This window comes from Hylobates moloch, unplaced genomic scaffold (assembly GCF_009828535.3).
Source record: "Hylobates moloch isolate HMO894 unplaced genomic scaffold, HMol_V3 SCAFFOLD_19, whole genome shotgun sequence".
NCBI lineage: Eukaryota > Metazoa > Chordata > Mammalia > Primates > Hylobatidae > Hylobates > Hylobates moloch.
The window spans coordinates 6,656,473-6,673,224 of NW_026652294.1; the positions used below are offsets into that span (position 1 = coordinate 6,656,473).

The 16,752-nt window shown below is 51.6% G+C and overlaps 2 protein-coding genes across 4 annotated transcripts in view; one reads left to right on the plus strand and one right to left on the minus strand.

Annotated features, from left to right (window-relative positions):
- Positions 1-16,752, plus strand: part of CRYBB2 (crystallin beta B2) — a 679,427-nt gene that overhangs the window by 154,570 nt on the left and 508,105 nt on the right. The gene's annotated exons all lie outside the window — the stretch shown is intronic.
- Positions 1-16,752, minus strand: part of KIAA1671 (KIAA1671 ortholog) — a 247,451-nt gene that overhangs the window by 123,367 nt on the left and 107,332 nt on the right. The window contains exon 1 of one of the 3 annotated variants that reach the window (XM_058431683.1): positions 2,412-2,609. The exons of the other annotated variants lie outside the window; for them this stretch is intronic. Within the exon in view, the coding sequence (XP_058287666.1) occupies positions 2,412-2,462 (51 nt within the window). The 5' untranslated portion in view covers positions 2,463-2,609. Of the gene's footprint in view, positions 1-2,411; positions 2,610-16,752 lie in introns of those variants that run through there. 3 annotated transcript variants of the gene reach the window in all.

Genomic DNA, 16,752 nt, shown 5'->3' on the forward strand with positions numbered 1-16,752 from the left:
TCACCAAATCTGACGGTGGCCCCCTGGGAAGCAGGAGGAGCTGACATTCTGGGAGCAGCTTCTAGGTTTCAGAAATGAGCTAGAGAATTCAAACGAATCGCCCCAGCAAGCAATGAGGAAGGCAGCGGGGCCTCGCTTTGCAGATGAGGAAGCTAAGTTTGGGAAGCTGAATTGGACTTCCCAAGGCCACGGGGCTTCCTCAGAATCCAGGTCCACATTCCCAAGCTTCCTTGAGAGGTCAAGCAAGAGCTTCCAGTTTAGAAGTGCAGACACCAGGGCTAATCCAAGATCCTGGTCTTGTTAACACGTGTGCCAGGCTGTCTTCAGTGACTCAGAGGGACAGAGAAATTGTGGGTAATTTGCAAAACCAGCGGTGGGCCTGTGTGGCTCCTCACTCCCCCAGGACCTGGTCACCCACAGAAAGCAGCGGACAAATGGAAATCTCTCTCATTATCACATCTAGGAATTCTAAACTGCCTCACCCTACCTCTTCATGGTCCAGATGGGGAAACCAAGGCCCAGAGAGGAAAAGACTTGCCCAAGGTCACTAGAGAGGTGGGTCACAGCCAGGTGAGGAGCTGTGACTCTGTCACTCCACAAAGCTGCCCCTAGAAGGCTGAGGGCATCCCTGCCCAGCCTCTACTGGCCAGGATGAGCTTAGGCCTGTACCTGGAATGTACCATGGGCACGCCACGGGCTCTTGCTCTGACTCCACCCCAGCCCTTTGCACATGCTGTTCCCTCTGTCTGGCACACACTTTCCTGGACCCCTACCCTAGCATCAACTGCCAGCTCCTAGGCATCCTCCAGCACTCAGCTTCCTTGGGGAGGCTCTCCTGGCCCCCACACCCCAATGAGACCATGTCCCTTGAGGCACTGTGCACCACCCCCATCCTAACACACACATGGTCTTTGTTTCTGTTCCTTGAGCAAAGTCCAAATTCTCACCAGACTAAGTTCCATGGAGTCAGGGGACCATACTGCCTTGCTCCTATATTCCAAGTATCTGGCGCTAGCTCCAAACTACTGCTGGTAAGTGTGTGCTGAATGAACATAAGATCGCAGCCGTTTGTCGATGAGTTCAACACCTATGCCAAGCTCTAAGTTCTGGGGATCATGGACTGTATCTTAGTCATCTCTGCATCTCCAGCACGGAGCCCAGAGCCCAACATGCAGCCAAGCACATCAAGGTTATCCAGACCTTGCAAACCACACAATTCAAAAACACGATTATCGGAGACTTCTTTTCTTCTTTGTGCCTGTCTGAATTTTCCATGTCTTTTTACCATGCACATGCATTATTTTTGTAATTAAAACATCCATCAATCAATCAATGTTGCCTTATGTTTATTATATAAGAATGTTCATATGCCAATGATTGAACAATATGGACTGGGGGGATCTCCTGTTTCCCCACTGCTCTGGGGGGCTCAGGAGGGAGGTGAGATACTCGGGGACTGGCAGCTGAAAGGCAATGTTTCCTAAAGTTGTATTTTTAGGAGCTCTGGAAAATTCTCTGGGCAAGAAGGCATCTGAAGTATTTGCAAACACTCAGCAATGGGAAAGATAATATTTCCTAAGACTTTCCCTTTTCGGTGTGCTGAAACGAGTGGCAAGTATTCTGGAAAACTCTGAGACCAGCCCGTGACAATTCTTTGATAAGTCCCTCTATTCCCAGAGCCCTGATGGATGTCACACAACCCAGAATCACCTACACCTACTCCTTATTTCACAGAGGAGGAAACAGAAACCCAGAGAGGAGAAGTAACTTGCCCAGGCACAGACAGCAGTCGCAAAGTCAAAATGAGACCTGAAAGCATTTTATACCTCACAAAGCACTTCTGCACAGCTTCCCTGACTTTGGCGTTTCATCAGAAAATGTTCTGGTTTTTCTTCCTCTGTTATCCAGAGGAGACAGCACAGTGTGTGTGTTGAGGGGGAAGGGGTCCCAACTTCTTCTCTCACTATGTAGGTTCAGGAAAGGAAAGCAAAATCTATTTTCATCTCATAGAAGATGGACATTCTTACACACACACAGAGGCAAGAGGGGATGTAATTTCAGAATAAAGAATAGTCCTTTAAATCAAATAAATGTTGCTTTCTGAAAAACTCACTGACGTGGTTCTCGTTCTTCCTGTTTTCTTGAGGACTAGAGGAAAGCCCACATCGGATCCAGGATCTTCATTCCTGTACAGGAGTCTCAGCTCTTCCTACAAACCTGCGCTACCTCCCAAACCAAGCCCGTTTCCTCTTTCCCCAACATTCTCTCTTCCTTGTAACCTCCACCATTTCTTAAAGAAAACAGAGACATTGCTAACCAGACACAGCCAAAAAGCAAAGTTGACAGGAAGCAGGAGGAGAGGGAAAGGAGGTGACCGCATCCTGGAGCTTGCACTCCCCCCCGCCACTCACCCAGAGGTAGCGCAAGAGCTTCAGCAGGCTGGGGCAGTAGTAATACTCCATTTCTGGCACCCAGAGGTTATGTGGTGAGCACAGTATGGTTTCCAGCTTTCCTCTAGCGGGAGCGGCTCTTCTCACTCCTGTCACGCTGGAGTCAAGTTCAAGCCGGCATAAATCATTCAGAAGCCGGCTCACGGCCAGGGGACCAGCCAGTCGGCTCCACTAATGGCCACGGCTGCCTGGGAAACTGAGAAGCCACCACTCGGTCCTATGAGCCCCGCCTGGGGCATCTCTGGCTTCTCGTCCAGTGGGGCGGGTCCAGGGGCGGCTCCTTCTGAACCCAGCTGCCTGGACCCTCACCCTCCCGGGAGCCGTAGGCATGGAGGGTTTTCAGTTGCACAGTAAGAAGGCAAGAAGAGAGAAGGCGATGCCCGGGAACTGAATGCGTGAATGCGTGTGTGTGTGTGTGTGTGTGTGTGTGTGTGTGTGTGTGTTTATGCATGGAGTGTGTGTGTACATGCTTTTACGTGAGTCAAGTATGTGTGCATGTGTGCATACAAGTGTGTTTTGTGCATACGTGGACTGACTGTGTGCTGTGCGTGTGAGCCCAAGTGTATGTGGCTCCTCCTCCCCAAACCACATGAGGAGAAGGAGGCCCTGCCGCTCGTTACAGGGAAGGAAATCAACTCAGGATCCCATTGGTTCACTGGGCTCCTTTGATGTCAGTCATGTTCCTTTTAAATTCAGCTAAGCTTCTGATCCCCCCTAGAAGGAGGGTGTGGCCATCCCCATTATACAGAGAGGAAAACCGAGGCCCAGAGAAGTCAAGGGACTTGGCCAAGGTCACGTGGTGAGTTGGTAACTAAAGCAAGGCTGGAACCCAGGCCTCCCAGCCATGAGTCCTGGGCCCATCCACTCCTGTGGACACCCAGCCCAGCATGGGGAGTGGGGTGCTGGGGAAGGGAGGGATCAGCTCCCTGAGGCACCAGCTGCCAGCTGCAGCACCAGGTGGGGAGTGAGGAGAATGTTAATTTTCAGAGATTAAAATGCAAATAAAGCACACCTCAGGCAAATCCAAGGCAAACTTTCCCAGATGTTTCCTTCAAAAGAGCATGATTTTAGCAAGTCACCTCATCTTCCTGAGCCTCAGTTACCCCTTGTGTAAAATGGGATGAATTATCCCTGTGTTCAGGGCTTTGAGGATTCAACGAGGTAGAATGCTGCCAAACCATCTAGTTTAGTTTTCATGGTCATATCGTGAGGGCAGTATCATCAATTCTACTGTCCAGTTGAGGAAACCAAAGCTCACAGGGTCAAAAAGAGGTTCCTGAGGTGAGCAGCAACTAAACTGTGAGACAGGGGTTGAAATACAAGCCAGACGCACCTGGATCCCCTACTCAACACCTGCTCGCCATAAGCCGAGGCCATAACCCAGAGACTTGGGTGAGTGAGCGCCGGATGCAAGGCAGCTGTGCTTCTGAGGCAAAGTCCTTCCTGCTGCTGAGAGGGGAAAACCGAGGCGGGGGAGGGGTTCACAGAGGCACCGGGCAGAGGCCCTGGGTTCTGCATCAGGCTCCCACCCCCAGCCTGGAGCTTGGCACACTGACTGCCCTAGCAACATCCTGGGCCCATCTGTACTGCATCCTTCAGCCCCACCACCCAACTCTAGACAGAGCAACTAACAGGAAACTCACTTAAACTAGGAGACGGTGGGCCGGGCGTGGTGGCTCACGCCTGTGATCCCAGCACTTTGGGAGGCCAAGGCGGGCAGATCACGAGGTCAGCAGATTGAGACCATCCTGGCTAACATGGTGAAACCCCATCTCTACTAAAAACACAAAAAATTAGCCGGGCGTGGTGGCGGGCGCCTGTAGTCCCAGCTACTCGGGAGGCTGAGGCAGGAGAATGGCGTGAGCCCGGGAGGCGGAGCTTGCAGTGAGCCGAGACCGGGCCACTGCACTCCAGCCTGGGTGACAGAGCAAGACTCCGTCTCAAAAAAAAAAAAAAAAAACAAAAAACAAGGAGAGGGTGCTGGGTGCAGCAGCTGAGAAAACCACGGGGTAGCTTCAAAGCTCTTCAGAGGCAGGCCCGTGGTTTCATTGATTCTCAGCGCCCCACTCCCAGCAGGCACTGGGTCTCAGCTGCTCGCTGCCTGACAGTCAGGGGTTGGCCCCAGCGATGGCAGAGCCAGGGACTGGCAGCACAGTCAGAAGGCCGGCCCTGCTCCCTGACGGTGCAGTCAGAAGGTGGGCCCTGCTCCCTAACTGCCGGACAGTATAGCTGAAAAGCCAGCCCTGCTCCCCAGCTGACAGTACCAGTCAGAGGACAGCCCCAGCTGACAGTACAGCCAGAGCACTGGGTCCTGCTGACTGACGAAAGTGCAGCAAAAGGGCTGGTCCCTCTGCACTGGCAGCACCACTGGAGGGATGATGCCAGCTGCCTGGCGGTACCCCTGGCGCTGCGGGTCCTGGCTGACTGGCTGATGAGTGTCAAGTCTGGGGTTAGGCCCTGCTGAGGGATTAATAGAACAGCGGGGCATGCGGCACTTGCGGTTGCCCTACTGAATGACTGTTGCCATAAACACAGGGGCCTGCCAGGGCCTTTCTGACACCCCTTGGCTGACAGGGGCCACAGTGAGCATGCAGGCTGCTAACGGTTGACTGTCTGGTCTCCTATCAGCCCAGGACAGAGAAGCGCCCAGAGAGAAAGGGGCTGGAAGGAGGCAGACAGGATGCCAGAGACAGGCGGGATGGAGAGAGGAAGAGAGGACGGCAGGCCAGGTGCAGGGCAGAGGGAGGAAGGTGAGAGGAAGGAGAAGGAAGTTACAGGCAGGAAAGGCATGAGACAGGGAGGGAAGGGCAAGACAGGAAACACAGAGGGTGAAAGGAGAAAAACAGAAAGATGAGAGACATGGAGGGAGAGGAGAGGGAGATGGGTGGGGTAGGGGCTCTGATGGGAGAGTGACAGGCAGGGCAAGGGATGAACCCCAAAGGAAGTCGGAGAAAGCAAGCGAGACTGATGGCCCGGGAGGCAGGGACAAAGAGCACCGGGAACAGCCGGGGAGAAAGCTGGAGGTGGCAGTGACAATGGTGACAGGGCAGGGAGCTAAGAATAAAAAGAGACATTCAAAGGTCCAATTCCCGGCGAGTCCAAGGTGCAGACAGAGCCAATCTAGGACCAGGTGGGGGGCGAGGGGCGGGGAGCGCCGCTGGGCAGGTGCCAAAGATGGAGACCCTCAAGTCCCCATCTCCCAACCAGAGGTGGTCAAACGCACCAGGGCACACCCCCAGGAGAAGCTGCCCCCAGTGCCCAGTCCTAGTTATCCTGCTCTGGCCGCCCTGGCCACCACCCTGCCCCGTAGGCCCAGGCAACCCGGGGAGTGTGGCTGCGTCAGAAGTCGGAGGTTGACGAAGTGGAAGTGTCCTCTCTTCCCACCCTCAGGGGCCCTTCTCCATGGCAGGCGGCCACCTGCAAGTACGAATGTGACCGAGGCACCACCCACACACATCTTAGATGCTTTCCCTGCTTCCTCATCACTCTTGGGAGAAAATCCAACCTGCTCCCTCCCACCCCAGGCCCCTGTGCACCTCCCACCACTTGACCCCACCCTATGGGCCAGGCACCCACAAAGGCTTTGCCCATGCTGCCAAAAGCAGGCTTCCTCCCCAAAATGGGTTGAATGGAGACCCCTAAAAACGTATGTCCACCTGGAACCTGCAAATGCGACCATATTTGGAAATAGTCTTTGCAGATGTAACGAGGTTAAGGGTCATGAGGTGAAATCAGCCTGGATTCCCCAGGGCTATGGTTTCAATGTATGTGTGTCTCCAAAATTCATCAGCTGGAACTTAATTCCCAAGATGAGGGTGTTAAGAAGCGGAACACTTGAGAGGTGATTAGGCCATGACAGCTCCACCCTCATGGGTGGAATCGATGCCCATATAAAAGGGCTTGAGCTCAGGTGCGGTGGCTCACGCCTACAATTCCAGCATTTTGGGAGGCTGAGGTGGAAGGATCGCTTGAGGTGAGAAGTTCAAGACCAACTTGGGCAACATCATCAGACCCTGTGTCTATAAAAAATGGAAAACTTAGCCTGGTGTGGTGGTGTGTGCCTGTAGTCTCAGCTACTCAGGAGGCTGAGGTAGGAGGATTGCTCAAGCCCGAGAGTTTGAGGCTGCAGTGAACTATGATTGCAATACTGCACTCCAGCCTGGATGACAGAGCCAGACCCTGTCTCTAAAAACAATAATAAAAATAATTTGAAAACAAAAATAAAAGGGCTTGAAGGGGTGAGCTCACCCCTTCCATCCCCTCCCTCATTTCCGCATGAGAAAACCTGGACAACACCATCTACAAGCAACAGGTCCTTGCCAGAAACCAAAGCTGCTGGCACCTTGATCCTGGACTTCCCAGCCTCCAGAACTGTGAGAAATACATTTCTGTTTCTTTAAAGTACCCAGTCTCGACCAGGCACGGTGGCTCACACCTGTAATACCAGCATTTTGGGAGGCCGAGGCAGGCAGATCACAAGGTCAGGAGTTCGAGACCAACCTGGACAATATGTTGAAACCCCATCTCTACTAAAAAGTACAAAAATTAGCCGAGTGTGGTGGCGGGCGCCTATAATCCCAGCTACTCGGGAGGCTGAGGCAGAAGAATCACTTGAATCCGGGAGGTGGAGGTTGCAGTGAGCCAAAATCGCACCACTGCACTCCAGCCTGGGCGACACAGCGAGACTCTGTCTCAAAAATAATAATAATAATAATTCTTAAAAAAAAAAAAAAGGTTGAAAAATGGTAGCCCCCTTAGACATAATTTTGAGTGTTGTTTTTCTTTTTTGGGGGGAAAGAGGAAGGTGGTGCACCATTTTGTTTGAATTAGTTACTAACCAACATTTAAGCATCAGAAGACTTGCATGTAGCAAGGCCATCTTCCAGCCTGTGAGAAGTGGCCTGCATTCCTATGTGGGGACAGGGGCAAAAATGGCATGTGCCACCTGAGGAATGGCTCAGTGACATTCCTCCCACATCCCGCAGCCCAGACATACGAAGTACTACCCTCCAGGACCCGAGGCGGTCACCCATTCCTCATGCTCTCCCTGCGGGTCTACTGTATGCCGGGCCCTGCATTGGGAACTGATGCCCTTTTTTTTTCAGATGCTCAGCCCCACCAGCACGTCATCCATCATCAATGCATCTGTGGCCAGCAGCCTTGATTCCTGGCTCAGCCTTCAACACCCTTCACCATACAGCCGCCGCCTGCTGCCTCGCCAAACCAGTGCTCAAGCACACGTGGCTGCTCAGCCTCCCTGCCTATGTTCAGGCAGGGCCCTCTGCCAAGAATTCCTTTTCCTTCTGTGGACGTTCAACCATCTTTTAAACCTAATGCAAACGGCAAAAAATGAGTCACTGCGCCCTCTCTTCGGGTACAGTAGGAAGTGCTGGGTGAGGATGGCCTGTCTTTCTCACAGGGCTGGGAGCTCCCCATGGGCAAAGCCTGGGTCCCAGGTTATCTCTGTGGTCTCAGGGACTGGCACCAGCCAAGGGTTTAATAAGTGCTCTGTAACTGTTCCCTAAAAGGCAGAGAATTCCCAGTTGTCCCAGCACCAGTCTCGCTCACAATGAAATCATCTTTAGATCTAGGCATGAAGATGGCAGACCTACTGTGTGCACTGCACTGTCGGCCACCGAAGGGGACCCAGGGAAGCCAGACATGTGCCCCTCTTCAAGCAGTTTATGATTCCCTGAAAGGTCAGGGCGCAGACAGAACAGAACAGGTTCCCAAAGGGGGAAACTGAGGCCTAGGGAGAGGATGAGGTGTCTTACAGAGGCATCCCTGGGCCCAGGGGAAGGGTGTGGATGGAGTTAGATTGCCTCATTCCCACACTAGCTAGCTGGTTAATCTCTCTGGACCCCCGATCCTTCACGTAAAATAAGGATGATGATAGTGCCTGCCCCGCAGGGTCGCTGGGAGGCATGAATGAGGTAGTACGTACAAAGTGTTCAGAGTCCAGTACACAGTAAGGGCTCAACACATCTTATGCTGGGTGCAGTGGCTCACGCCTGTAATCCCAGCACTTCGGGAGGCCAACCTGGGTGGATCACTTGAGGTCAGAAGTTTGAGACGAGCCTGGCCAACAGAGCAAAACCCCATCTCTACTATAACAAAAATTATCCAGGCGTGGCGGCACATGCCTGTAATCCCAGCTATTCGGGAGGCTGAGGCTGGAGAATCGCTTGAATCCAGGAGGCGGAGGCTGCAGTAAGCCAAGAGTGTGCCTCTGCACTCCAGCCTGGGTGACAGAGCGAGACTCCATCTCAAAAACAAAAACAAAAAAAAACAACAAACAAACAAAACAAACAACAACAAAAAAAAATTTTAGCTGTGAGTGCCTGGTGGTGTTAGGGAAGCGGGCGGCTGGTAGAGCCAGAGTAAGGCCATGTTCAATTCGACTCCATCTTAAGACTAAAAAGCCACATTCCTTGCTGGTCACAAGATAGTCATGGGATGTTTACAGTTGAGGAAACAGCCTAAAGATACCTACAAGGACGTACTCCTACATCAGCACAGAGTCCAGGTGTCCCAATACCCATAACAGTATGTGCTTGCAAGATAATTATAGTTACGCTTCAGTAAACTCCCACACTAAAATGTCAAGGATGGTTTTTGTTTTGCTTTTCAAGATTGTTTCATATTTCAATAGTTTTGGGAAGTACAGGTGGTTTTTAGTTACATGGGTGAATTCCATAGTGATGATTTCTGAGATTTTTGTGTACCCATCACCCAAGCAGTGTGCACGGTACCCAATATGTAGTCTTTCAACCCTTACCCACCTCCCAACCTTCCCCCCAAGTCCCCAAATTCCATGATATCATTCTTATGCCTTTTCATGCTCATAGCTTAGCTCCCCCACTTATAAGTGAGAACATGTAATATTTAGTTTTCCATTCCTGAGTTACTTCACTAAGAATAATGGTCTCCAGCTCCGTTTAAGTTGCCGCAGAAGACATTATTCCCTTCCTTTTTTTGTGGTTGAGTAGTATTCCATGGTGTATATACATGTGCCACGTTTTCTTTAAATCAATAAAGTAATCAATTTTGTCATGCCGTGAGCTCACCCGCAAGTAGACACAGCTTAGCTTAACTTTTACATAGACAACACTCCTCTATAAGAAAAACTTAAAAACAAACTCGGGGCGGGGGGTCCTCCTCTCACTTTCTGAGGGTGCTCTACTCTGTAACACGGTAGCTTTCAATCAACTATCCCTTCTCACGGCACTCCGGAACTTGCTTTCAATTCCTTCCTGTATGAAATCCGAGAACCCTCTCTTGAGGTCCGTTTCAAGACCCTCTTTTCTGGTAATGGCATATCCACTTCAGCCCCCCTGGCTAGCAGAGCAACAAGAGGGAGCCCAAACTGGGGCCAGCCCATCAGAAAACGGGGTTATCTGCCCCAAACAAGGCACCTCTGAGCCAATCCTGGGGGAGAGCCAACCCACAGAGCCCTGAAGAGTGTTGTCAGCTGCAGCACGTTTGAAATCACTTAAAACACACAACTAGGGAGTGGCGGGGGGGAACAGCAAACACATTTTCCATCCTCTCAGTTCCCAGCCTGACCCAACAACTGCCCTCCTGGCCCCAATTGGTTCTCTCCACCATGCGGGCAGACGGGGTAGGTGTGGTCAGCGAAGACAGGACCCAGCAAGAAGGAGCAGCCCAGTGCAAAAGCCTGAAGTCCTGATATGACCAATGCAGATGCGTAAAAAAAATGCCATGCTGCGTGAAAGGAGCCACACACAACAGAGCCATGCTGCATGAACCCACTGACAGGAAATGTGCAGAAAAGGCAAGACTGCAGAGACAGACCGCAGACGACTGTTGCCAGGGGCTTCCGCTGGATGGGGTGGGGGCGGGGGGGAGTGCCTGCTAATAGGTACAGCGCTTCCTTCTGGGGTGAGGACAATGTTCTGGGCTAGAGAGTGATCCCTGGGCAACTTGGTACATTTACTAAAAATTACTGTACACTTCAAACGAGTGAATTTTATAGTCTGTAAATGATATCTCAATAAGCTATTGCAGGAGGAGGAGGAAGAAGAAAAAAGAGGAGGAGGAGAAAAGAGAGGAAGGGGTAAAGGTGGAAGAGGAAGAGGAGGGGGAGGAGGAGGAGGAAGAGGAGAGGGGCCCCGGTGCAGTGACTCAGGCCTGTAATCCCAGCACTTCAGGAGGCTGAGGTGGGAGGATCACTTGAGCCCAGGAGTTCCAGACCAGCCTTGGCAACATGGCCAGACCCTGTCTCGATTTTTAAAAAGAAAAAAAAAAGTGCAGAAGGAGGAGAAAAGGGAAGAAGAGATAAAAATGGAAGAGGAAGAAGAGGAAAAGGAGGAGAAAAAACAGGAGGAAGAGAAGAGGGAGGAGGAAAAGAAGGAGGTGGAGAAGGAGCAAACCGTGCCAAGGGATGAGAAAAGAGGGAGAAGCAAGCTAGAAGGTCTTGCCTGGGCATGCGCAGGGCCAGCAGCGCCTAGAACCCAGCTGGAGTGCTCCCTCCCCACTCAGTCAGTGAACATGATTGAGCCCTACCAGGAGCTGGGAGCGAAGCCGCTAGGAGCAGGGATCTGCACTCAGGTAGGCCTGGGGTTCAAATCCCAACTCCGGCCCTGCCAAACAGTGTCATGCAGGACAACCTGCTTCTCTTCTCTGTGCCTCGGTTTCTTCAGACATAAAATGAGGCTGAGGCCAGGTGCAGTGGCTCATGCTTGTAATCCCAGCACTTTGGGAGGCCGAGGCGGGCGGATCACGAGGTCAGGAGATCGAGACCACGGTGAAATCCCGTCTCTACTAAAAATACAAAAAAAAATTAGCCGGGCGTGGTGGCGGGCGCCTGTAGTCCCAGCTACTCAGAGAGGCTGAGGCAGGAGAATGGCGTGAACCCGGGAGGCGGAGCTTGCAGTGAGCCGAGATTGCGCCACTGCACTCCAGCCTGGGCGACAGAGCAAGACTCCGTCTCAAAAAAAAAAAAAAAAATGAGGCTGAGAATAACAACGACAACAATCATGATAATTTCCTCCCTCACAGGGCGGCAGTGAGGCAGAGGTCAGATGATGTGAGAAAAGCACTCAGCAGGCTGACTGCAACTGCTCAATCAATGAAGGCCCTGAGGATTAAGTGTGGAGCATTAGGGACATGAGTGAGGCAGGATTCTTGCCCTCAGCAGGGCTCACGGTCTGTAAGAGAAGCACTTGGGAATAAATTACAGCACTAGAAGCTAGAGGGCCTGGAATGGAGTTCACAGGATAGGGTGCAACCCAGGAGGGCTTCTTGGAGAAGGTGACACAGAACCCAGGCTTGAAATATGACAAAATGTCCCTATTCTCAAGAGACTTCGAGTTCAAGTAGAAGATTCAGCATCTCTGGAAATACATCTGCTTAAGACACAAATGCTGTTTCTATATCCATAAGGTTCTCACTGTGGGCTCGGCTATCCATACCCCACACTCTTTTTAGAAATAAAACAAAAACAAAAATTTTTTTTCCCAAAAAATACTTTCTCCGGAAGAGAAAATATCATCCATGAAAATAAATGGAGCAGCCAGGGCTGTGAAGGCTGCAGAGGAACATCCTAAGCTCAGCTGGGCAGCTCTGATGTCAGGTTCACAAAATAGAAACTGACACGGGGCCCAACAGGGACAGAGCACAGTGACACATCTACCGAAATTAGTGGGCTGCATGAAAAGATGAAAATCTAAGTGGTCATGGAAAATTTGGATGTTTCAGGTTTAGAATGGAGGCCCGAATGTAAAACGGCTTAAAGGCAAATTAAAAACGAAATGTGGAAAATAGACCATCTCCATCCTGCCCTCTTGTGGTCATTTCTGAATGCTGCACAAGAAAACGAGTGCCTTGTTTCACCTGGGAGGAGAATGAGGCAGGTAAAACAGAGAAACTGGCAGCCCTGGATTGAGCCCCCACCTGTGCCACCTGCCCAGTGTCGGAGCCCGGGCCAAGTCAGTTCGCTTCGCCAACGCTCAGTTTCCCGTGGGTCTCCCAGAGGTATGGCAAGGATCCAGTGAGATAATGAGTGTGAATAACAAGACCTCCGATACCCAGAGTGTGAACCGAAGGCAGCTGGAATGTGACCTGAGCACATGGTGAGATGTTACATTAAAATCAGGATCAGGCCAGGCGCGGTGGCTCACACCTGTAATCCCAGCACTTTGGGAGGCCGAGGTGGACCATCACATGAGGTCAGGAGTTTGAGACCAGCCTGGCCAACATGGCGTAAACGCTGTCTCTACTAAAAATGCAAAAATTAGCCAGGCGTGATGGTACACGCCTGTAATCCCAGCTACTCAGCAGGCTGAGTCAGGAGAATCACTTGAACTCAGGCAGCAAAGGCTGCAGTGAGCTGAGACCGTGCCACTGCACTCCAGCCTTGGCAACAGAGCAAGATTCCATCTCAGAATAAATAAATAAATAAAATAAAATCAGGATCATCAGTTCTGCTTGAAAAACTGGATGATCCAACCAACATTCTGGGCAAGGAAGAGCTGGGATGCAGGGGAAGCTCCTTTCTCCCCAACATTTGTCACGAAATCCCCATCCCTGCCCGGCCTGGCTTCTGGGCACAGCTCCCGATGCAGAATCCCCGGGAAAGGGCCTGCAAATCCGGGTTCCAAACCCCAAGTTGCCCCAGGTGCCTTGCAGGAGGCCTGGCATTTAGGAATCCCCAGATCAGGGATTTCTGAGGCAGTTTGGAAAGGACTTTGCCCTCAGAACTCTGCCCCCCACCTAAATTCTCCATTTTCCCTCTGAGCCCTCCTCTCTGCTCAGTGATGAGTGGGCACCCTGAGAGTACAGGCGTCCCCTCCCAGGAACTACATGGGAGGGGCAGCAAGGTACTGTTGCCACACAAGCTGTCCAGCCTCCCGGCCTTGTGCAGGCTAGTCCCTGGGTTACCCTTCCTGCCCCTCCCTCCGCCTAGTCAAACTCTACTCCCCTGTCAGGATCCAGGGCAAGATGAGTCTTTCTAGTTCCCCTGCCACCAGGCCAAGGAAGAGCCAATTACTCCCTCCTCTGTCAGGTTAGTCTGTTGTGTGTCTGTCTCCCTTCCTCAGCTGTGGACTCACTCCTTCATTCAACAATTTTTTCTTTTTTTTTTTGAGATGGAGTCTCACTCTGTTGCCAAGGCTGGAGTGCAGTGGCGTGATCTTGGCTCGCTGCAACCTCTGCCTCCTGGGTTCAAGTGATTCTCCTGCCTCAGCCTTCCAAGTAGCTGAGATTACAGTAGCTGGGATTACAGGCACCCACCACTACACCCAGCTAATTTTTGTATTTTTAGTAGAGATGGGGTTTCACCATGTTGGCCAGGCTGATCTTGAACTCCTGACCTCAGGCGATCCTCCCACCTCGGCCTCCCAAAGTGCTGGGATTACAGGCATGAGCCACCATGCCTGGCCCCCCACTCAACAAATATTTACCTAGCTTCAACTCTGCACTGAAAACACAAAAGTGAACAAGAGCGTCAAGAGCCCTACAGTCCTGCAATTCTCGTTTGGTGGGGGAGAGATAAGAAGTCAGCAAACAGCCTCCACCCTGATGAGGGAGGCAGATATCGGAAAGACACTGTACGTGATAATGGGGGTGCTGTGAGGGAATAATGGGGGCCCGGGCCCTTCTGCAGAGGTGGTGTCAGGGAAGGCCCTGCCCAAGGGTGACATCTGAGTTTAGAGAGGTCCTGAGAAGAGGCCTCACTCAGGTGCTCTGGTCATCAGTCCCAGGAGCCCAGCCTCGAGTCATCCCAGCCCGGGCACCGGACGTTAAGTGATGAGGTTTCCAGATGATTCCTGCCCCAGCTGTTCGGGGCTCCCAGCAGAGAAGAGCTGTACCCACAGAGCCCTGCTTGGCTTCTTGACCTGCGGAATCCATGACCATGTTACACCCCTAAGTTCTGGGATGGTTCATTATAACAACAGATCACCGGACCATGGAAATTACTTCTTCTCTTCTACTCTTCAGGGTGCTAACTCGTTTTTATATAAACAACTCATCCCCACCCAGACACACACACAAGGCCCTAGAGCAGCAGTTCCCGAACTGTGCCGTATCCCCCGGGGATCTCTAAAAATACTGACACCCAGACGATAGGGGGGAGTCCTAAAAATACCTGACCAAGACTATTCAAGATTGTCAAGCTCATCAAAAACAAAGGAAAGTCTGATACTACATCCTGGATGGAACATAACATTAAAACTGAGAAAATCGGAATAAACTATGAACTTTATTTAATTGGAACGTATCAATATTGGCTCATTGATGGTAATGAACATACTATGCTAAGGCAAGATGGTGATGATAGCTGGAAACTGGGTGTGGGTGTATGGGAACTCCCTGTACCATCATTCTGATTTTCCTGTAAATCTCAAACTGTTCTAAAAGTAAAGTCTATTTAAAAAATACTGATGCCCAGGCCCTGCCCCCACGCATTTGGATTTAATTTCTGGGATGTGACCTGGGCATCCAAGTTTTGAAAAGCTCCCTGAGTGAGTTCTTTCCATTTCCAGAAGAAGAAATCTAGGCTCCAACTGGTGGGGCTGCATCTGGAATCTGGATCCTTCATCACACTCTGAAGTCTGTTTTTTTTTTGTTGTTTTTTTTTTTTTTGAGACGGAGTCTCGCTCTGTCACCCAGGCTGGAGTGCAGTGGCACAATCTCAGCTCACTGCAAGCTCCGCCTCCCGGGTTCACGCCATTCTCCTACCTCAGCCTCCCGCGCAGCTGGGACTACAGGCGCCCGCCACCTCGCCTGGCTAATTTTTTATATTTTTAGTAGACACGGGGTTTCACCGTGTTAGCCAGCATGGTCTCGATCTCCTGACCTCATGATCCGCCCGCCTCAGCCTCCCAAAGTGCTGGGATTACAGGCGTGAGCCACCGCGCCCGGCCCACTCTGAAGTCTTAAACTTGCTTTCTCCATAACTCATGTCTGCCACAGGGTGCTAGGACGGATTCTATTCAAAGGAGGGATGAGGCTGGGTGTGGTACCTCATGCCTGTAATACCAGCACTTTGGGAGACCCAGGCGGGTGAATAGCTCAAGCCCAGGAGTTCAAGACCAGCCTGGGAAACATGGCGAAACCCTGTCTCTACAAAAAATACAAAAGTTAGCCAGGATGCTGGCACATGCCTGTGGTCCTAGGTACTTGGGAGGCCAAGGCAGAAGGATCGCTTGAGCCCAGGTCGAAGCTGCTGTGAGCCATGATTGTGCCACTGCACTTCTGCCTGGGCAAGAGTGAGACCTTGTCTAGAAAAAAAAAAAAAAGCCCGGCAGAGCGCACTGGACATGTGACGTTACCCTTCTGGGCCTCTGTTTTTCTCATCTGTGAGATGGCGGCAGTGCGTTGTGAGCTAATGGGCTAACAGGTGGAAAAGGTTGACACTCTCCTGGGTCTCCTTCCAACAGCGAGGGGAGCCTCTAGAGCCCGCAATCCCGCGCCGTTCCACCAGGGGGCGCGCGCGCGCCAGGATGCTGGCCTACCCCCGCGAGGAAGGCTTTGCAAGGAACAGGTGTCCCTATCATTCACTCATCTCTCTCCTGCGGGCCGGTTGGCATCCAGCTGGGGGCCCTGCGTGGCCTTGGTCCCTGGGAGCCCACAGAGCCCCGGAGCTCCAGGTGGCACTGCTGAAACCGAAGCCAGCCATCCTTCTTCCACCTGGGGATCCTGCCCACTACAGACACCCTTTCTTCTCCCAAGTTGCAAGGGATATAAGTCCACAGGTCTGGATTCAATCCAGCCATCACTGTTTCTTCACTGCGTGTTGTGAGGCCAGTCACCTCCCCTCTCTGAGCCTTAGGTTCAGAATCTCTTAAATGGGCATCTTCTTGGCACTTCAGAATATAGTGAAGTCACTTAGGGGGAAAGTGCCAGGAAATGGAACTTCACGTAGAATGTGGGGAGTATGAAGACGGGTAGTGGGATAGTGTTTGCACAGTGCTTAGCACAGTGTCTGCCACATAGAAACTCTGTGTCTAACATAGTCACAGCAAGAACAGCCAACACGTATGAAGCACCTACTAGGTGTCAGGCATTGTTCATCGCACCTTGTGCATAGGAGCTCATCTCACTTCACTGCATTTCTTTCATTTTTTTTTTTTTTTTTTTTTTTGAGACAGAGTCTCACTCTGTCACCAGGCTGGAGTGCAGTGGCGCGATCTTGGGTCACTACAACTCCACTTCCCGGGTTCAAGCGATTCTGCTGACTCAGCCTCCCGAGTAGCTGGGATTACAGGCACCTGCTACCATGCCCAGCTAATTTTTGTATTTTTAGTACAGATGGTGTTTCACCGTGTTGGCCAGGTCT